General features: G+C 36.1%; 1 protein-coding gene across 4 annotated transcripts in view; it reads left to right on the forward strand.

Annotated features, from left to right (window-relative positions):
• The window catches only part of XPO4 (exportin 4), a 126,653-nt gene that overhangs the window by 62,617 nt on the left and 47,598 nt on the right, over nt 1-16,438 (forward strand). For all 4 annotated transcript variants that reach the window (XM_090273687.1, XM_090273684.1, XM_090273686.1 and 1 more), the window contains 3 exons: nt 2,491-2,607; nt 3,335-3,488; nt 12,657-12,769. In XM_090273687.1, the coding sequence (XP_090129813.1) occupies nt 2,491-2,607; nt 3,335-3,488; nt 12,657-12,769 (384 nt within the window). The remainder of the gene's footprint in view (nt 1-2,490; nt 2,608-3,334; nt 3,489-12,656; nt 12,770-16,438) is intronic.

The following is a 16,438-nucleotide window of genomic DNA, read 5'->3' on the forward strand; positions in this document are numbered from 1 at the left end:
TTCTATTCTGAATGACAATTTCGCTGGATAGAGTATTCGTCGCTGTAGGTTTTTGCTTTTCATTCCTTTGAATATTTCTTGTCAGTCCCTTCTTGCCTGCAGGGTCTCCCTTGAAAAATTAGCTGATAGTCTAATTGGGACCCTTTTGTACATGATTCTTTTCTTTTCTCTTGCTGCTTTTAAGATTCTCTCTTTATCTTTAATTTTTGACAATTTGATTATAATGTGTCTTGGAGTGTTTCTCCCTAGGTCCAGTTTTTCTGGAACTTTCTGTGCTTCCTGGACCTGTAAGTCTATTTCCTTCCCCAAGTTCGGGAAGTTCTGTTTCATTATTTTTCACATAATTTTTCAATTTCTAGTTCTTCCTTGCCCTCTGGCAATCCTATAATCCGAATGTTCAGTCTCTTATAGTTGTCCCAGAGGTTTCTGAGCCTTTCCTCATATTCCTCACTTTTTGTTTCCCCTTTCTGCACTGGTGGACTGTTTGTTCCTTCCCTGTGTTCCAGTTTGTTGATTTGATCTCTAGATTTTATTTCCTCACCACTTGTCTCGTATGTGTATTCATTCGTTTTAGCATGAGTGGCTTTCATTCCTTCCCTGTCTTGTTCCAAATCTTTTGTTAATTCTGTAAGCCACCTTATAACTATAGCTCTGAACTGAGGCTCTCAAAGGTTTCCTATTTGTTCGTCTGTCAGGTTCCTCATCTGCTGCCTGGTGAGCTGCGTCACCGGGATTTCAATCGTTGTCTCCTTCATTTTGACAGATTTGTGTTTTGCTTTGCTTCCTGGACAGGCTGTAGGGGGCAGAGCCCCGTGTACTGGTCACTACCTGGTGACCGGTGGTGGTCCGCAACCTTTTTCGCTGTGCTGTGGCGCTTTGTGTGGGGGTGGGGATCCAAGATGGATTCCTGCTGTTATTCTCCACTGGGAGACTGGGATCCGTCCTCCTGCCCCCTGGGCCGTTATCCGAGGCAGTAGGGCGGCTGCCTTTCCCAGCGTTGGGGTCATGAGATGCTGAGACTCAACTGCAACTGGGATTGGTCCCCGCCCCCCCACCGCTATCCCTGCTGCTACCACAAACAGCACCGCCCGACCTTTCTGTTCTGGTTCCGATTTCGCCCCTCCTACCTGTCCGATGAGCACGCTTGATTATAATGTCTTACGTTGGGCTTCCATGTAATTTTATTTTCTGGAATTTCTGGTTATCTTTTGTTTTGAGGTAGTTGTATTCCTTTCTAGTTGTAGAGGGAGACCAAGCGTGTCTGTCTAAGACTCCATCTTGGCCGGAAGTCAGCAACTCATTTTTAACTACATTTTTGTTAATTAAAAAAATAAAGGGATTGTACTCAATGAGTTTCTAAGATTCCTTTAAATGGTAAAATGAAATGAGTCAGTGTGTGTGTGTGTGTGTGTGTGTGTTTGTGTTTAAGATAACCCAGGTGTATTTAGAGTACTTGATCCTTGTTGAGGGCAGTTTGGTCTTTCCCCCAGATTATTGGGAAATTTCTGTGTATTTTCTGTTGTTTGGGCTTCCTGGTGTGGAAACTTCTGTAATGTAGTGTGCCATCTATAAACATCAGTTATATATCATGCTTATTTTGGTTGAGATTGAGGCAAATAAGAATTTAATTATTTTACATTTTTAGAGGAAAATTTCAGACATATGCAAAAATAGACAAAATAATATATAACCATCATTCAGCTTCAACAAATACCAACTCATGGCAATCTTTGGGAATTTGGCTTTATTTATGTTTGCTAAGATTTGCCAAGATAAGCATCTGTAAGGTTAAGGTACCGACATTAGAAGCATTTCTGATCAAAGATGTGGCAGTTGGTGGGTGGGATGACTGATTCAGCTGTTGTATAAGCTTGCATAAATAGTATCATCTTGACTTTAATCTTTGATTGTTTAGAGGTAGTGAGCATATTTCTATTTAACCCCTGGAAATGTGCCAAAATAATTTATATCCTCTCCATCCATGACACCTTGACTCTAAATGGTCTGTGAATAAAAATGATGAGTTGATAGATACTAGGCACCTGGTTAATATTGTGGAGACAATAAACTTTTCACTTTCCGTCTATTTGGAAATTAATTTTACCTTCATCTGAGCATAGACAGACCTGAGCTCAATCTCAGCTGGCCTTCACTTTTTATGTCTTGAATCTCAAAAGTAAAATGGGATGTGGATTGTTGTGTGAACTAAATGAGATAATGCATTAAACATTGATTATCCTGAAATGTCACTTGCATTCCATGATGGAGTTACAAGTATGACCTGAGTTCAAGTCTTAGATGGATTTTGGTAACTGTAATTGAGGAAGAACTAACAACAATTACTAGGCCATTTAGAAAGCAGAGCCAATCATTATACTGTCCATTTGATTTTCTGATTGGAAGATCTAGACACAGAAGATGTTTCATTATGTTTGAACAAAGCATTAGAAAAATAATGCCTCTCAATTATTTCTCATCCAATAATTATAGCAAACTCTGGCCTGTTCTATTCTGACTGCACTATTGAGTGAATTCTCAAGTTCAAGTAAAACTAGCAACATTGGACTGAGTATGGAATTCCATGGTAACTGCAAAAGAATTTTTCAGGTATTTGCATTTTTGTTCTTTTGTTTTAATGATCAGATTGTTCACTTTTTATACAATTTGTTCCCAATGCAATGTGAACATTAATTTCATCTGGTTGAATTGAATGACAGCCTGCACCTGAAGGTTTGTGTTATGATTTCATAAGATATAATAGTGATAGGTTTGGTGAACATACATGACAATTTAAGGGTACTTGTTTAATGCTAGTCTTTAAACAAAACTAAAAGAAAATACTGCTATATTCTTAGTGTATTTATTTTGTTTTAACAGTGTTTAGATACCAGTGCTTCAGTTGGTGAGACTTTGTTGGCCTTAAAAATAGGCTTGGCAGAATGCCCACAAGGGCTGTGTATTTAAAATGTTATGGCAGATGGTGTGGGCTGTTTGTCCTGTGTGTATTGTTTGGCTCTGAATTAAAGTTATGTGAAGGCACGGGCTTAAATCCGAGGGTTCTGCACTAGAGCAATTGACCCCTCCAGCTCTGTCTAGTTGTCAGACTTGCCTCTCCACAGAGTAGCATTCATGTCACAGTAAATGTGTTCAAACCCGTGTCACTTGAAAGCTCACTGTGATGAAAATTATGAGGAGGCCTGAAAATGGAAAATGTTTCCAAAGAAATAGTATTTTCCATTGAAAATATTAAATTTTTTTTCTTCTATGGTTCTAAAAAGGAATTCATTTTTTATAAGCTTTTGACAGAAAAATACTTGTGACTTATTTAATGCAGGAAGAAGACCTTCGTCAGATCTTTGTGTTGACAGTGGAAGTTCTACAGGAGTTCAGCAGGCGGGAAAACCTCAGTGCTCAGATGTCCTCAGTGTTTCAGCGCTACCTCGCGCTCGCCAATCAGGTCTTGAGCTGGAACTTCCTTCCTCCAAATTATATCCTTTAACAACTAAATAGATGACAATTATGGCTGAAAGTACATTGCCTCTGTGGTTTGTAAAACGTGGAAAAAAAATAAGTGTTTTTAGAAGTGGAATAATTCTATTTTATAATACACAGGGCAGTGGACTACTTAGGGGATTTAAAATTACATTTACAATTTTGTAGAAGAAGGTTGACTAAATGGAAAACTTGGCTGGATGTTGGATCTCTGCTCCCGAAAGGAAGAACAATAATTCTAAGACAGGAAAAGGAGAAAGATAGGAAGTACATTTTTATCAAGGAGCTGAATCGTTTTCTCCTTGTAGAATGTAATGACTTGGATTATTTATTTATTTTTTTTACATTTTTTATTATAGTATTTTTTTTATCACCATTTATTCCCCCACAGGTGAGTGAGTCCTTAATTAAGTGAATTAATTAGCTTTACGTGTAGGAGCAGGAGCATGGCAGTGGTGTTAAACTAAGCCATATTTTCAGGGTGAATTAAGAAAATTAGTTTGAAAAATTCCACTTCTTACATAATAGTGGCAATTACTTGGATATTTGTTCAATCAGTGGGGGAGAATCAAATAATTATTTAGCTTTGTACCTTGAAGAGGGACTAATGATCAAATTTAACTTTGTTAATATATACAGGGTGGAGCAAAAGTAGGTTACAGTTGGGAGTATGTGAAACAGTTTATTCTTGTGTTACTATTTATTAATTATTGTGTTATTATCCATATGAACCACTGTAAACCCACTTTTGCTTCATTCTACATTATGTTGATGGCTTTTAAGAAATGGTTTTTCTTTTAGAATGGACAGATGAATAGCAAGTAGACCTTTTAAAATAATGTGTTTCTTTTTTTTATCAAATACATTTGATCGTTTAGAATGGAGTCATGTTAAATGAGGCTGTATTAAATTATCAGTATGAATCCTTATCATTGATTTATAATTTTGTAGTAATCTTTCTTTTTTGTATCTTTTTATTTTGATATAATTTTAAACTTACAGAAATACTGCAAGAGTAGTTCAAAGAATTTTCCTATGCCCTTTACCAAGATTCACCAATATTAACATTTTGTCCTATTTATTCCCCCCGACATGTTTGTATTAATATACATTTATGTATATATTTAAACACATTCTTCCTGAACCATTTGAGAACATTTGCATATATTATACCTATTTACCTCTGAATACTTCCCTGTAGGTTTTCCTGTGGTTAAGAATTTTGATATCTGGTTATTATAGAATGTCTTGAAAAACTATAATACAGTTTTCAACATCAAGAAGTTAAATGTTGTTTCAACCATCAGCTTCTGGAATTTCTGCAGTCTTAACTCTTCTGCTCCAGACTTTTGGCTTTGACCAGCTCAGATTCTGGGATTGAGCCCATTCAGATTGTGGGTCTGCTTCTCCATTCTAGATCTCCACTTGACTTCTTTATACCCAGACCTGCCTGGATAGCTTAAACAAATTCCATTTAAAGATCTCACCAGAGATATCTGACTGTGTATCCCCCTGACTGAATGTTGTATTCCTACACACTTTTTCTGAGATCAACACAACCACAGAAAGAGTCTTAGCTGGGTTGATTAGGAGAATACCACCCATATTGTCACAGTGGCTATTAAGACCTATGCAAGCCCTGTAGAGGCCAAATTATAGTGTGAAGCCTGTGTAGTAACTAGGAAAGGGACTTGTAAGTGAAATTTTTCCATGAAATAGGACAGGAATGTACATGATACCACAAGGATATTTCTCAAAGATGATTCTACCAGAAATATCTAGGCCTCCAATCCTAGTTCTGCTGAATGAGAACATTTGAGGCTAGACCCCAGGAATCTAAACTTTAACCAAGTTTTCTTGGTGGTTCTAATGGACTTTAAAGAATAAGAGCCATGATGGAGAAAACTGCTTAGGACATAATCTTGCAGTAAGGCCTTATGTCAGATGTAGTGGGATTCTTGATAGATTTTTCTTACCCAACAATTTTCACTACTGTTATTCTACCTTTATAATGCAAAGTGAAATATGTTACTTTTAGAATAAAACATAAGAGAAAAACAAAAATAAATAAAACTTTAAAATATAAAAAAATAAAAGAAAAAAGAAATTAAATGTTGATATATTATTGGATCTACAGTCTGTATTCAAATTCTGTCAGTTGTCTCAGTAGTATCCTTTTTAGCTATTTTCAGCACATTGTATTTAGTTGTCCCAAGTCATCTTTGATCTGGAACAGATTCTCAGTTTTGTCTTTCATGAATTTGACATTTGTCTTTCATATATTTGAAAAGTATAAGTCAATTTCTTTAAAAATGTTCTGGCTAATGTGGCTCAGTTGGTTGGAACATAGTACGGTCCTTGATCAGGGCACATACCTAGGTTGTGGGTTTGGTCCCCAGTAAGGGTGCATACAAGAGGCAACTGATGAGTGTTTCTCTTTCACATTGATGTTTCTCTCCCTTTCTTCTTCCCTTCCCTTCTCTCTAAAATCGATAAGCATGTCCTTGGGTGAGGATTTAAAAAATTGTCCCTCAATTTGGGTCTGTGTGATGTTTCCTTGTGATTAGATTCAAGTTGCTCACTTTTTGTCGGACTATACCACAGTAATGACATTGTGTCCTCAGTACCTTATGTCAGGAGGCACTTGGTGTCACCTTGTCCCACTGGGGGATTGTCCATATTGATCACTTGGTTGAAGAGGTGTCTGCCAAGTTTTTCATTCTGGCAGCCCCCCGGCATTACTGACCTTAATATTGTTTTCATAGTTTTGTCTTTTCCTAAATGGTATGTAGTTGGAATCAGGCAGTATGCAGTCTTTCAGATTGCCTCTTTTCACTTCGTAATATACTTTTTAAAGTTCGTCCATGTCTCTTCACAGCTTGATAGCTCTTTTTAATTTTTTTATCATTGAATAATATTCCACTGTCTGGATGATACTTATCCATTTACCTAGAGAAGGACATCTTTATTGCTTTCATGTTTTGGCAATTATCAAGAAACAGCCATGTGTAGGTTTTTGTATGAACATAAATTTTTAATTCCTTTAGGTCAGTATATACCAAGGATAACAGAAGAGTATTTTAGTTGTATAGGAAACTGCCAAATATTTCCAAAGTGACTGCATCATTTTGCATTTCAACCAGCAGTGGATGAAAGTTCCTGTTGCTGTACATCCTCACCAGTACTTGGTGATGTCCTCTGGATTTTGGACATTTTAATAGGTTTGTAGTGGTATCTTATTTTAATTTGCATTTCTCTGATGACATATGGTGAGGAGCATCTTTTAAATCACTTATTTGCATCTGTATATATTCTTTGGTGAGGTGTATGTTAGGCCTTTGGTCCATTTTTTAAATAAAGCTGTTTGTTTTCTTACTGTTGAATTTTAAGAGTTCTTTGTATATTTTGGATAAGTCTTTTATGAGAAATATCTCCTGCAAACATTTTCTCCCAGTCTGTAGTGTATCAGCTCAGTCTCTTGACATCTTTCACAGAGCAAAAGTTTTTAATTTTAACAAAGTTCATCTTATCAGTTCTTTTTTTTTTTTTTTTTTTTTTTACGAATCATGCCTTTTGTATTATATCTAAAAGTCATTGCCAAACCACAGGTCACCTAGTTTTTCTCCTATATTATCGTCTAAGGGCACTATAAATTTTGCATTTTACATTTAGGTCTGTGATCCATTCTGAGTTTATATTTGTGAAAGGTGTAAAGTCTTGTGTAGATATTCTTTTCATGTGGATGTCCAGTTGTTCCAGCACTATTTGATGAAAAGACTGTCGTTTCTGCCCTGGTTGGGTGGGTTGGAGCATTGTCCATACACCTAAAAAGGTTGCAGGTTCAATTCTCAGTCAGGGCACAGACTGAGGTTGTGGGTTTGATCCCTGGTTGGGGTGCGTTATGTGAGCAACTGATCAAAGTTTCTTTCTCATATTGATGTTTCCCTCCCTCCCTTCCTTTCTCTCTAAAAATAATAAACATATCCTTGGGTGACGATTTTAAAAAATGGAATATTTTTATTCCTATATTATAACCTTTGCTTTTTTATCAAAGATTCTTTGATTACATTTATGTGGGTCTATTTCTGGGCTCTATTCTGTTTCACTAAATCTATTTGACTATTTGTTCGCCAAAACTACATCATCTTGATTACTGTAGCTTTATAGTAAGTTGGATTGTGTTAGTTTTTCAACCTTGTTCTTGACCTTAAGGTCATAAAGATTTAATCTTATATTTAGTTTACATTAGTTGGTTGTGTCACCCATTTTAAGTTAATTTTTGTGTATGGTATAAAGTAGGGGTTCAACTTGTGTAAAATCACCTGACTATAAACGCACCAGTGTATTTCTGGTTTCTAAATCTTGTTTTATTGATCTGAATTTATGCCAGTGCCATACTGTCTTGATTACTGTAGCTTTGTAGTAAATTTTGAAATCAGGAAGCATGAGTCCTCTAACTTTGTTCTTTTTAAAGATTATTTTTTCTTCTCTGCATTTGCATATCCACATGAAATTTAGAATCACCTTATCTATTTCTAGTATTGTTTACAAGGATTGTGTTGAGACATAGATCAGCTTGGGAGTGTTGCCATGTTAATAATGTTAAGTTTTTTAATCCATGAGCCATGGGGTCTTTCCATTAATTTAGATCTTTAATTTTTTTTTCAACACTGTTTTATAGTTTTCAGGATAGAAGTTTTGGACTTCTTTTGTTGAATTTATTTTTGAGTATTTTATTCTTTTAATTCAATTGTAAATAGAGTTAATTTTTAAGTTATTTTCATATTACTCATTGCCAGTGTATAGAAGTAAAAATGTTTTAAATTATTTTATTAATTGATTTTTGTTCCCCTGAGAGAAACATCAATTTGCTTCACTCACCCATGCATTCATTGATTGAGTCCTGTATGTGCCCTGACCGGGGATTGAATCTGTAACCTTGACATACTGGGATGATGCTCCAACTAACTGAACCATCTGGCCATGGCTTAGAAATAAATTTTTAATGTTGATTCTGTACTTACTAAATTTGTTTATTAGTTCAAATACTATTTTTAGTGGATTTAAAACTTTCTATATACATGATGTCATCTGCAAACTTTCTTTTTTAAAATTCTGACCTGAGGATATGTTGATTAGAGAGAGAGAGAGAGATGGAGACATTGATCAGTTGCTTCCCACACGCACCCAAGGGTTGAACCTGCAACCTTTTGGTGTCTGGGGTAATGCCCCAACGAACTGAACCACCCTGGCCAAGGCTGCAAACTATTTTTAAAAGAATTATTATGTGTAGGTTTTATATGTGTGGAAGGTGATTTATGAAAGTATCCTCTTTAGGCCTGGGTGTGGTACAAAGTCTTTAGCTCCTAGGATTTGGTGTATGTTTAAATCACCCTGGCCCAGTGAACTAATTCGTTAGCCATTGTGCCCTCTCTCACTTTCTCAAAAGAGACTGAAATGAAATCCATCTGTTTTTTATTTTGTTTTAGGTCACTGCTGTACAACGAAAGTGTCCCGGTCCTATGACCCACTCTCTGTTGTCCAGCATCCTCATTTAAATATGGGCTCTGACAGCCTGAGTGGTCTTATCTCTGCCTCTCTCTCAAAGCTCTCTTCCTCACTCTCCTAGTTAGAACCACACATGCAGGCCCTGTTTTCTTCTGCCCTGGTGCCTTTGTCCATGGAGTGTCTCTGCCTGGGTACCTTTTCTCCTTCTTTGGCTAGTCACCTTCTTATTGAGTCTCAGTTGTGTACAGTAGACCAGGTCAGGCTTCTTTTGCTGTGGCTTCTCATATGTTATGTATGCTTTACTTCTACTTGCCTCACTTCTCAGGTGTAAGTTTTCATTTGTTTGTTGACTTCGAGTGATGTCTATTTACCCACTGGTTTGGGAGTACAGGTCATGCTTTGTTCACTGAATTGTTAGCACCTTGCACAGTGTCTAGCATATAGTAATAGATACGTAACAAGATCTGTTGTTTAATTATTCAGATGAAGTGTTTCAGAAATATCTCAGTTCTTAGATATCAATTTATGCTGCTAATATTGTTTAGCTAGAGGTTCACCTCATGTCCATAAATGCTTAAGGGTTTTGGCAGTGCTGATCATAAATGACAATATCATTTTGTAATAAGAATGTTTGACAGGTATGTTTGGTATGTTGGCTTCAGTGATACTTCTATTTTTAGTTGGATCACACTGCCTTTTATTGGTATTCTATTTTTGTGGATCTGATTTGGTTTTGGTAAAAAAAAAAAAACTTTAACTCAGTCTCTTGGGTAAAGTTAACTGGATTACAAAACAGTAGTGGGCTATAGATACCTTTACCTGAATTAGGACTTTTAGTAAAGCCAGCATTACTATTTAGAGGTAAGGCTTAGGAAAACATCCTGATAAGGTCAGCTGTCCTTTATTTCAAAGGACTTCTGGTTACTTGGACTAAGTGCTATCTGTAAGACTTGAGTTCATGATCTAATTCCTTAGCCATTGTGCTCTCTTTCTCTCAAAAGAGACTAATCAAATCCACCTGTTTTTTTATTCTCTTTGAAAACATTTCAATTAAAGATAATTTGATTTAAAAACAAAAGTCCTAGATTTCTGAGTTTTAATTGTAGTTTTTTGGTATTTATTTATTTATTTAATCCTCATCCAAGGATATGTTTATTGGGGTGTGTGTGTGTGTGTGTGTGTGTGTTAGAGAGATGGGGGAGTGGGTGGAGGGGGAGGAAAACAGAGAAACAGAGAAACAAACATCGATCAGTTGCGTCCTTCAACATTTCAATTTGTAGGATGATGCCCCAACCAACTGATCCACTTGGCCAGTGGTTTTGTTTTATTGTATTAGTATTATATGTTATTTAAATATTGTTTTATATTATTTTAATAATATTCTACATTAGAAATCACCTGCGGGAAGAATGGAATTAGTTAATTAATTGATAATACGATATTAAAATTTGAATTACCCTAATTCTTTACATTATTTTGAATGTATTTGATTATTCTATTCACATTGTAATATTCTTCTAACTAATTTATAAAATTGAAAAGTAATACGTGAACATTCATAGTACTCTTTCAGATAACACAGAAGAGTCCTCTTGGCCTTCTGTTTAGAGGCAACAACTGTTAAAGTTGCTTCAACAGTTCCCTGGCACAATCTGCCAACTAAAACATACTGTTTTTTGTTTATTTGTTTTTGTTTTAGAGAGGGGGGTGAATGGGGGAGAGAGGAGGAGAGAAACATCAATGTGAGAGATCAACATTGATCGGTTGCCTCTCTCATCCAACCAGGGACCAAACGTGCAACCTAGGTATGTGCCCTGGTTGGGAGTCAATCCCACAACCTTTTGGTTTACAAGACCACATTCCAACTGACTGAGCCACACTGGCCAGGGCTAAAACATACATTTCTTGTTGGAATAGCATTGTTCTTAAAATTGTTGTTCTGTTTATTATTCTACTGTTCCTTTTGCGGTTTTTATGTTTATATTTATTAGAATGCTTTGAGGGATGATTGCATGTTTTTTTAGTGGATATTATTTGTAATTACGTTATATAGTGGCAACTTATACAAACTAGAATATATGCATTTTTATTTTGAGAATGTGGTATGTTTAGTGATAGTGCTAGGCTGAGGATAGGTATGGATGGTGGTTCTTCAAAGAATATCAGCATGACTCTGTGAGTGAGGCGCCTTACAAATGAGCTTTCTTGGTATAAGACAAACCTCATGCCAGAAAAGACCCCTTCCAGGTTTGGAGCTGGAAAGTAAAACCACATGTAGACCTAGTGTTAAATCAGGGTGTTGTATTGTGAAGGTCACATTGTTAACAACCTTGGGTGTCTAGTGAGAGCATGAGATCATTTTAGAAACTATTAGCACACACACTGAAAACAAAAACTACTCATGGGCTGATTTCTTTTCTCTTTTTAAATCCAGGCTTTCTTTATTGAGTTCCAACAGTTTCTTTTGACTTTGGACTGTCTCTGCTCATCCACAAGGGGGCAGGTGAGGGAAGGGAAACTGGAAGTGAGATGAACCTGGTTCATCTCACTTTTATTCATCCGTTGATTGGAGTGATTTTTCAGAATCCAGCAAGCAGACTCTCTTCTGAAACAACTAGCAGTGCTCCCCTGCTCTTCAGGCACAAAATAACATCAGAGGTTTAAAGGGGGGCAGGGGGGTTAAGCAATAATATTTAAAAAATGGTTTCCAAAGCATTATCACTGCCTATGTTTTCTGTTAATGATTTGGGGTTTAATATCTAAGTTTTGCAAGATGTGGTTTTGGATAACTTGTTGCAGTTTCTCACACATTGGCAGGAATGTAGCCTAGTGGGTGTATGTTGGCCAGCCGGGCATTCAATGAGCTGTGGGATGGGCAGAGTTACTGTCTTAGGCCCCAAAGCTTTCCCAGTTCTGAAAAACCTTGGTTACCATTGTCAGTGCTATTGAGTAAGTAACGCTCATAAACTGTTTAAATATATTATGGTTAAACATATACCAAACACAGTATTCTTTTAGAAGTATGTTTGATATGAAACACCTGAACAACATACAAATTAGTTTTTTTAGTCTGTGGGACTTTTTAATGAGCATCAATAGTTTTATGTGAACTGATCATTTCTTTGTGTCGAACTGGTATTTGGTTATTCTGATGGGAGTTTTTCTTCTTCAGTGTGGTGCATGCTTGTTCTTGAATATATTTATTTTGAGGAAATGCTGTTCTTCAAAGTAGACTATGTGACTCATATTTGTATATGTGGTTTCAGCTAATCCAGGATATTGGGGTGAGGGGAATGATGGAATAAACATGCAGAAATTGATTTCCCTTGTTTGGTATATATTTTGGCATCTGTTTTGCATGAGCGTTCTTCCTTCAGTCCCCACCATTAAGATCTCTGATTATCAAAGTTTCTGTATTCCTGCAGTGTGCTATATCATTACAATGACACTATTATCTTACATTCCGATAGCATTCTTTTTTTCAGCACTTAATGCCTTTTATTCCTAAGCTTCATGCATGAATTATGTAGCATATGTGAAGAGGCTTAAACTGTTTCCATTACATTCTTTCTGAATGGCTCCTGTTATATTTAGGGTATATTTATACTTTAGACAAAGTAAGAATGTTATTGTTGTTGACCTTGACACCAGATAACTGGGCAGACATTATATAGCTATGTTTGAATCCTCACAAAATGTTCTGTTAAAGCCAACGGAGTCCTGGCGGGAGACCCTTCTGGACAGCAGAGTTATGGAACTTTTCTTTACAGTAAGTTGTACCTTTCCTCTCAGTAGCAAAGGCCACAGGAAGGGCCATTAAAAGAGTGCATGCTTCTGTAGTTTTCTTAGGGTAAAAGTGCACAGATTGCTTATGTCCTCTAAAGTCTTTTCTTCTAATCAATGTATCTGCTCAAACAGAAATTACATAGAAATGTTCTTGCTAATTTATAAAAGTGTCTAGAATTATGAAGGGCTTAATATCCTAGAGTTGAAGTTCTCCAACCTTTTGATCTCAGGGCCCCTTACGTTCTTAAAAATTATTGAGGATTCCAAAGAGCTTTTTGTTCATGTGGGTTATAACTATTAATATTTGCCATATTAAAAATTCAAACTGAGAACTTCACAAAATAATTTATTAATTCATTTAAAGATAGCAATACTAAGCCATGACATAATAATATTTTAATGAACAAATAGCAGCTATATTTGTGAAATGAAAAAGAGTTTAGTGAGAGGAGTGGCATTGTCCATTTTAGCAAATCTCTTTAATGTCAGGTTTAATACAGGACAGCTGATCTTATATCTGTTTCTGTATTCAGTTGATTGCAGTATTATACACCACATACAGCCTTGGGGAAGCTCCACTTGTATACATGTGTGACAGTAAGGATGGAAAAGACAAATATTGTCTTAATATTGTAGGAAAACAGTTTTGCCCTTAGTGACAACCAGGCAGGGTCCTAGGAACCTCTAGGGAGCCCTGGACCACATTTTGAGAACTGCTGTTCTAGAGTAGTGTACTTTTTAGGTACGAATTAATCGGTCATGAGTGAAGTTAGGGTTATAGCATAGAATTTATTTTAACTATAAGTTTAACTAGTGCTGTTTCTTATTTGCTAAATATAACAAAGTAAGCATTATGTTCCATGTTTGCCCACAACCCCCATATAATAGAAGCAGGGGAAAGTGTGTGTGTGTGTGTGTGTGTTGGAGGCTGAGTGCTGTTATGGCATGAACATACAAGTTAGATCTAATGATTAGAGCAAAGGTCCAAATAAAGACCAATTTAAAAAGACTATTTTGCTTAATTCCAACCAGTAGTTATATAATATCTTACCTTTTCATATTTTAAAAATACTGTTTACTAGTGTTACAACTGTGTTCCATGAGTGTAAACATTAAGGTGTTTTCCATGGAAAGGTTCAAAGTAAGCATTACTTTTCTTTTTTTCTTTGAATCAGAAATAATGACTAAAAACACTGTCAGTATCAAAGAGGTCATTGTAACTAAACTGAAAAATTCTGTTGCCTGCCTCATCTGACAGAAAGTGTTTTGATACGGATCCAAGTTGAGTTGTTTGTGTTGCTCATTCTGCTGAAAGTAGACCCACTCCAGTAGTTCAGCGCAAAGGTGGAAAACTTGCTGGCAGCCCTGGAAATGGAGGCTTCAAATCTGAACAGCTGTCTCCACAAACCAGACAGCTGCTCTTGTCAACTGTGAACCACCATGTGTAAATAACTTTTGAATTTCAAAGTTAACCCTTTTTCACTTTGTTATTTTAACAGCTTTGTGTTTGTGGTCTCTCTAATTTAAGCAGTTTATAAACAATTTAACTTTTATTTACTAGAAAAATGACAATCACTAATTTTATTTTTAATTTCAGTTTTTGTTAAATTTATTTTTAATTGTATGAATTCATTACATAATTAAAAGCCATTTTCCATGAGATATCACTATTTCTGTTTTGAGTAAATAAACATATTCTGTTGCATGGAATCAAGACAAAGTATGTTGATTTTCTGAATTTAGGAATACTTTAAACCAAAAGTATTTTTTGCCTCTCCAAAGTTCACAGACTTCTTGATTTTTCTCTCTTCATTAAAACTGTCTCATTAATTCTTCCTACCTCTTTTGTCAGATTCTTTTTTATCTCATTTAAGATATTTTTCTCTGCTCTTTGCATAAACAGCATGTTCCTATGTTAGTTCTCAACTTTGCTGACTGTGTAGATTTTCCTTGGGCTACCCCTTCCCCACATAGGACCTCAGGCACCACTTCTTCACTGATGACTCCTAGGTCTATATTCAGCACAGGCTGCTCCAAAGTCCAGGGCCTTATAATCCCAGTGCTTACTGGATATTTGGATTTGGAAGGCCCACAGACATCTCAGGGTCAGCGTGTTCCATTCAAGTCATCACCTCACTCATTGGCTTGGCTCTCCCTGCTCCTTCTCTTCATCCTTATCCTGCCTCACCATTTACTTCTCTGGGTGTTTAGCTAGACTGGACTTTTCCTTATCCCTCTGCTTCTTCCCTATTTGGGTGATGAATTCAGTGTTCAATGTATAGAATGTAGTTCAGATATGGTAGAACTTTTTTAATGCTCACTTTGGAAGAAGGGCATGAACTTATTATATAAGAATTGTTGGCTCATTGTGGGTTTTATGTGGCTCATATTTCAGAGAATAGCATATGTAGGCTCTAAGGATAGTTTCTAATTTTTATTTTATTACATAATAAATGTTAGTTATTTCATCAAAGGTATTGTTTCTCATGATTTGTCACTTGTAGACCAGGAACAAGCAACATTTGGTCCTCTGGGCAGTGAGGAAACCTACTGTTGTCCCAAAATGCATTGTACCCATTGTATCCACTGGATTCGTTGTTATCATGTTTAATGTTGGTTAGGTGCAAGGGCTGATGACAGAAATTTAGTTACAGTTTTCAGATAAGGAACTTCCCAATGAATTGTGTTCAAAACTTCGTGAATTAGAAAATGTGGACATAGGAAATTGTGTATTGTACTTTAAATTCACTGTATAAAACTTGAAATGTAGACTGTGTTTTGAAAACCATTTGTGTTGTTCTGGACCAGGGATTGGCAAACTCTTTCTGTAAAAGCCCTTGAAAATATTAGGCTATGCAGGTCTCGGAAGCAGCTCTTCATCTCTGCCACTGTCATTGTTGTACAGAAGCAGCCTAAAGAGCACCCCCACACATGAGCAGGCAGTGTTCCAGGAGGACTTTATCAGCTGCTTTAAAAATGTGGATTTTGTGTAGTTTTTACATGCCTTAAAATATTTGACACCCCACCCCCAGCCATATAAAAATGTAAAAACCACAGCCATACAAAATGGGCAGGAGGCCAGATTTGACCTGTGGGTGATGCTTTGCCAAGCACTGTTGTCTACCGAAGAAGGTAACATACTTTAAACATGTCAGTAGATCAATAAACTTTGTGACTTTTTATTAGTTTACATTTTTTACACCCCCATGAAGTTCAGGGATTAAAGCTTAAGGGAATCATTCGGTGAAGGAGGATTTTTTTAGTATCTGTTCACTGTGTCCCAGCACTATACCAGTGACTACTTGAGAGATATATTCTAACTTTAATTATTATGATTTGCAGAGTCAACATGAACATAACCTGAAACAAATACAGAATAAATGTTTAAAATTATGTTTTATTCAGAAAGCAGGGAGCTTTGTGTAGGGAAAGAAGGGCTGAAGAATTCAAATGCTTGTGAAAAGTAGAAAATGGTTACAAGTAAATGTATAATTATCACAATTTCTTTACTTTTTTCCTTTGCTGTTTTAATTAGGTCAGCTCACAGAAATGAAACATCTTTAAAACCTGAGAATATTAGATACACTGTAAAATTAGGGAGCAAAATATAAAATAAAATAAAATAGAATCAGGGAGCTATATTTTGGGAGCA

The sequence above is a fragment of the Furipterus horrens genome, unplaced genomic scaffold (genome assembly GCF_987537825.1).
Source record: "Furipterus horrens unplaced genomic scaffold, mFurHor1.1.pri manual_scaffold_4, whole genome shotgun sequence".
NCBI classification, from domain to species: domain Eukaryota; kingdom Metazoa; phylum Chordata; class Mammalia; order Chiroptera; family Furipteridae; genus Furipterus; species Furipterus horrens.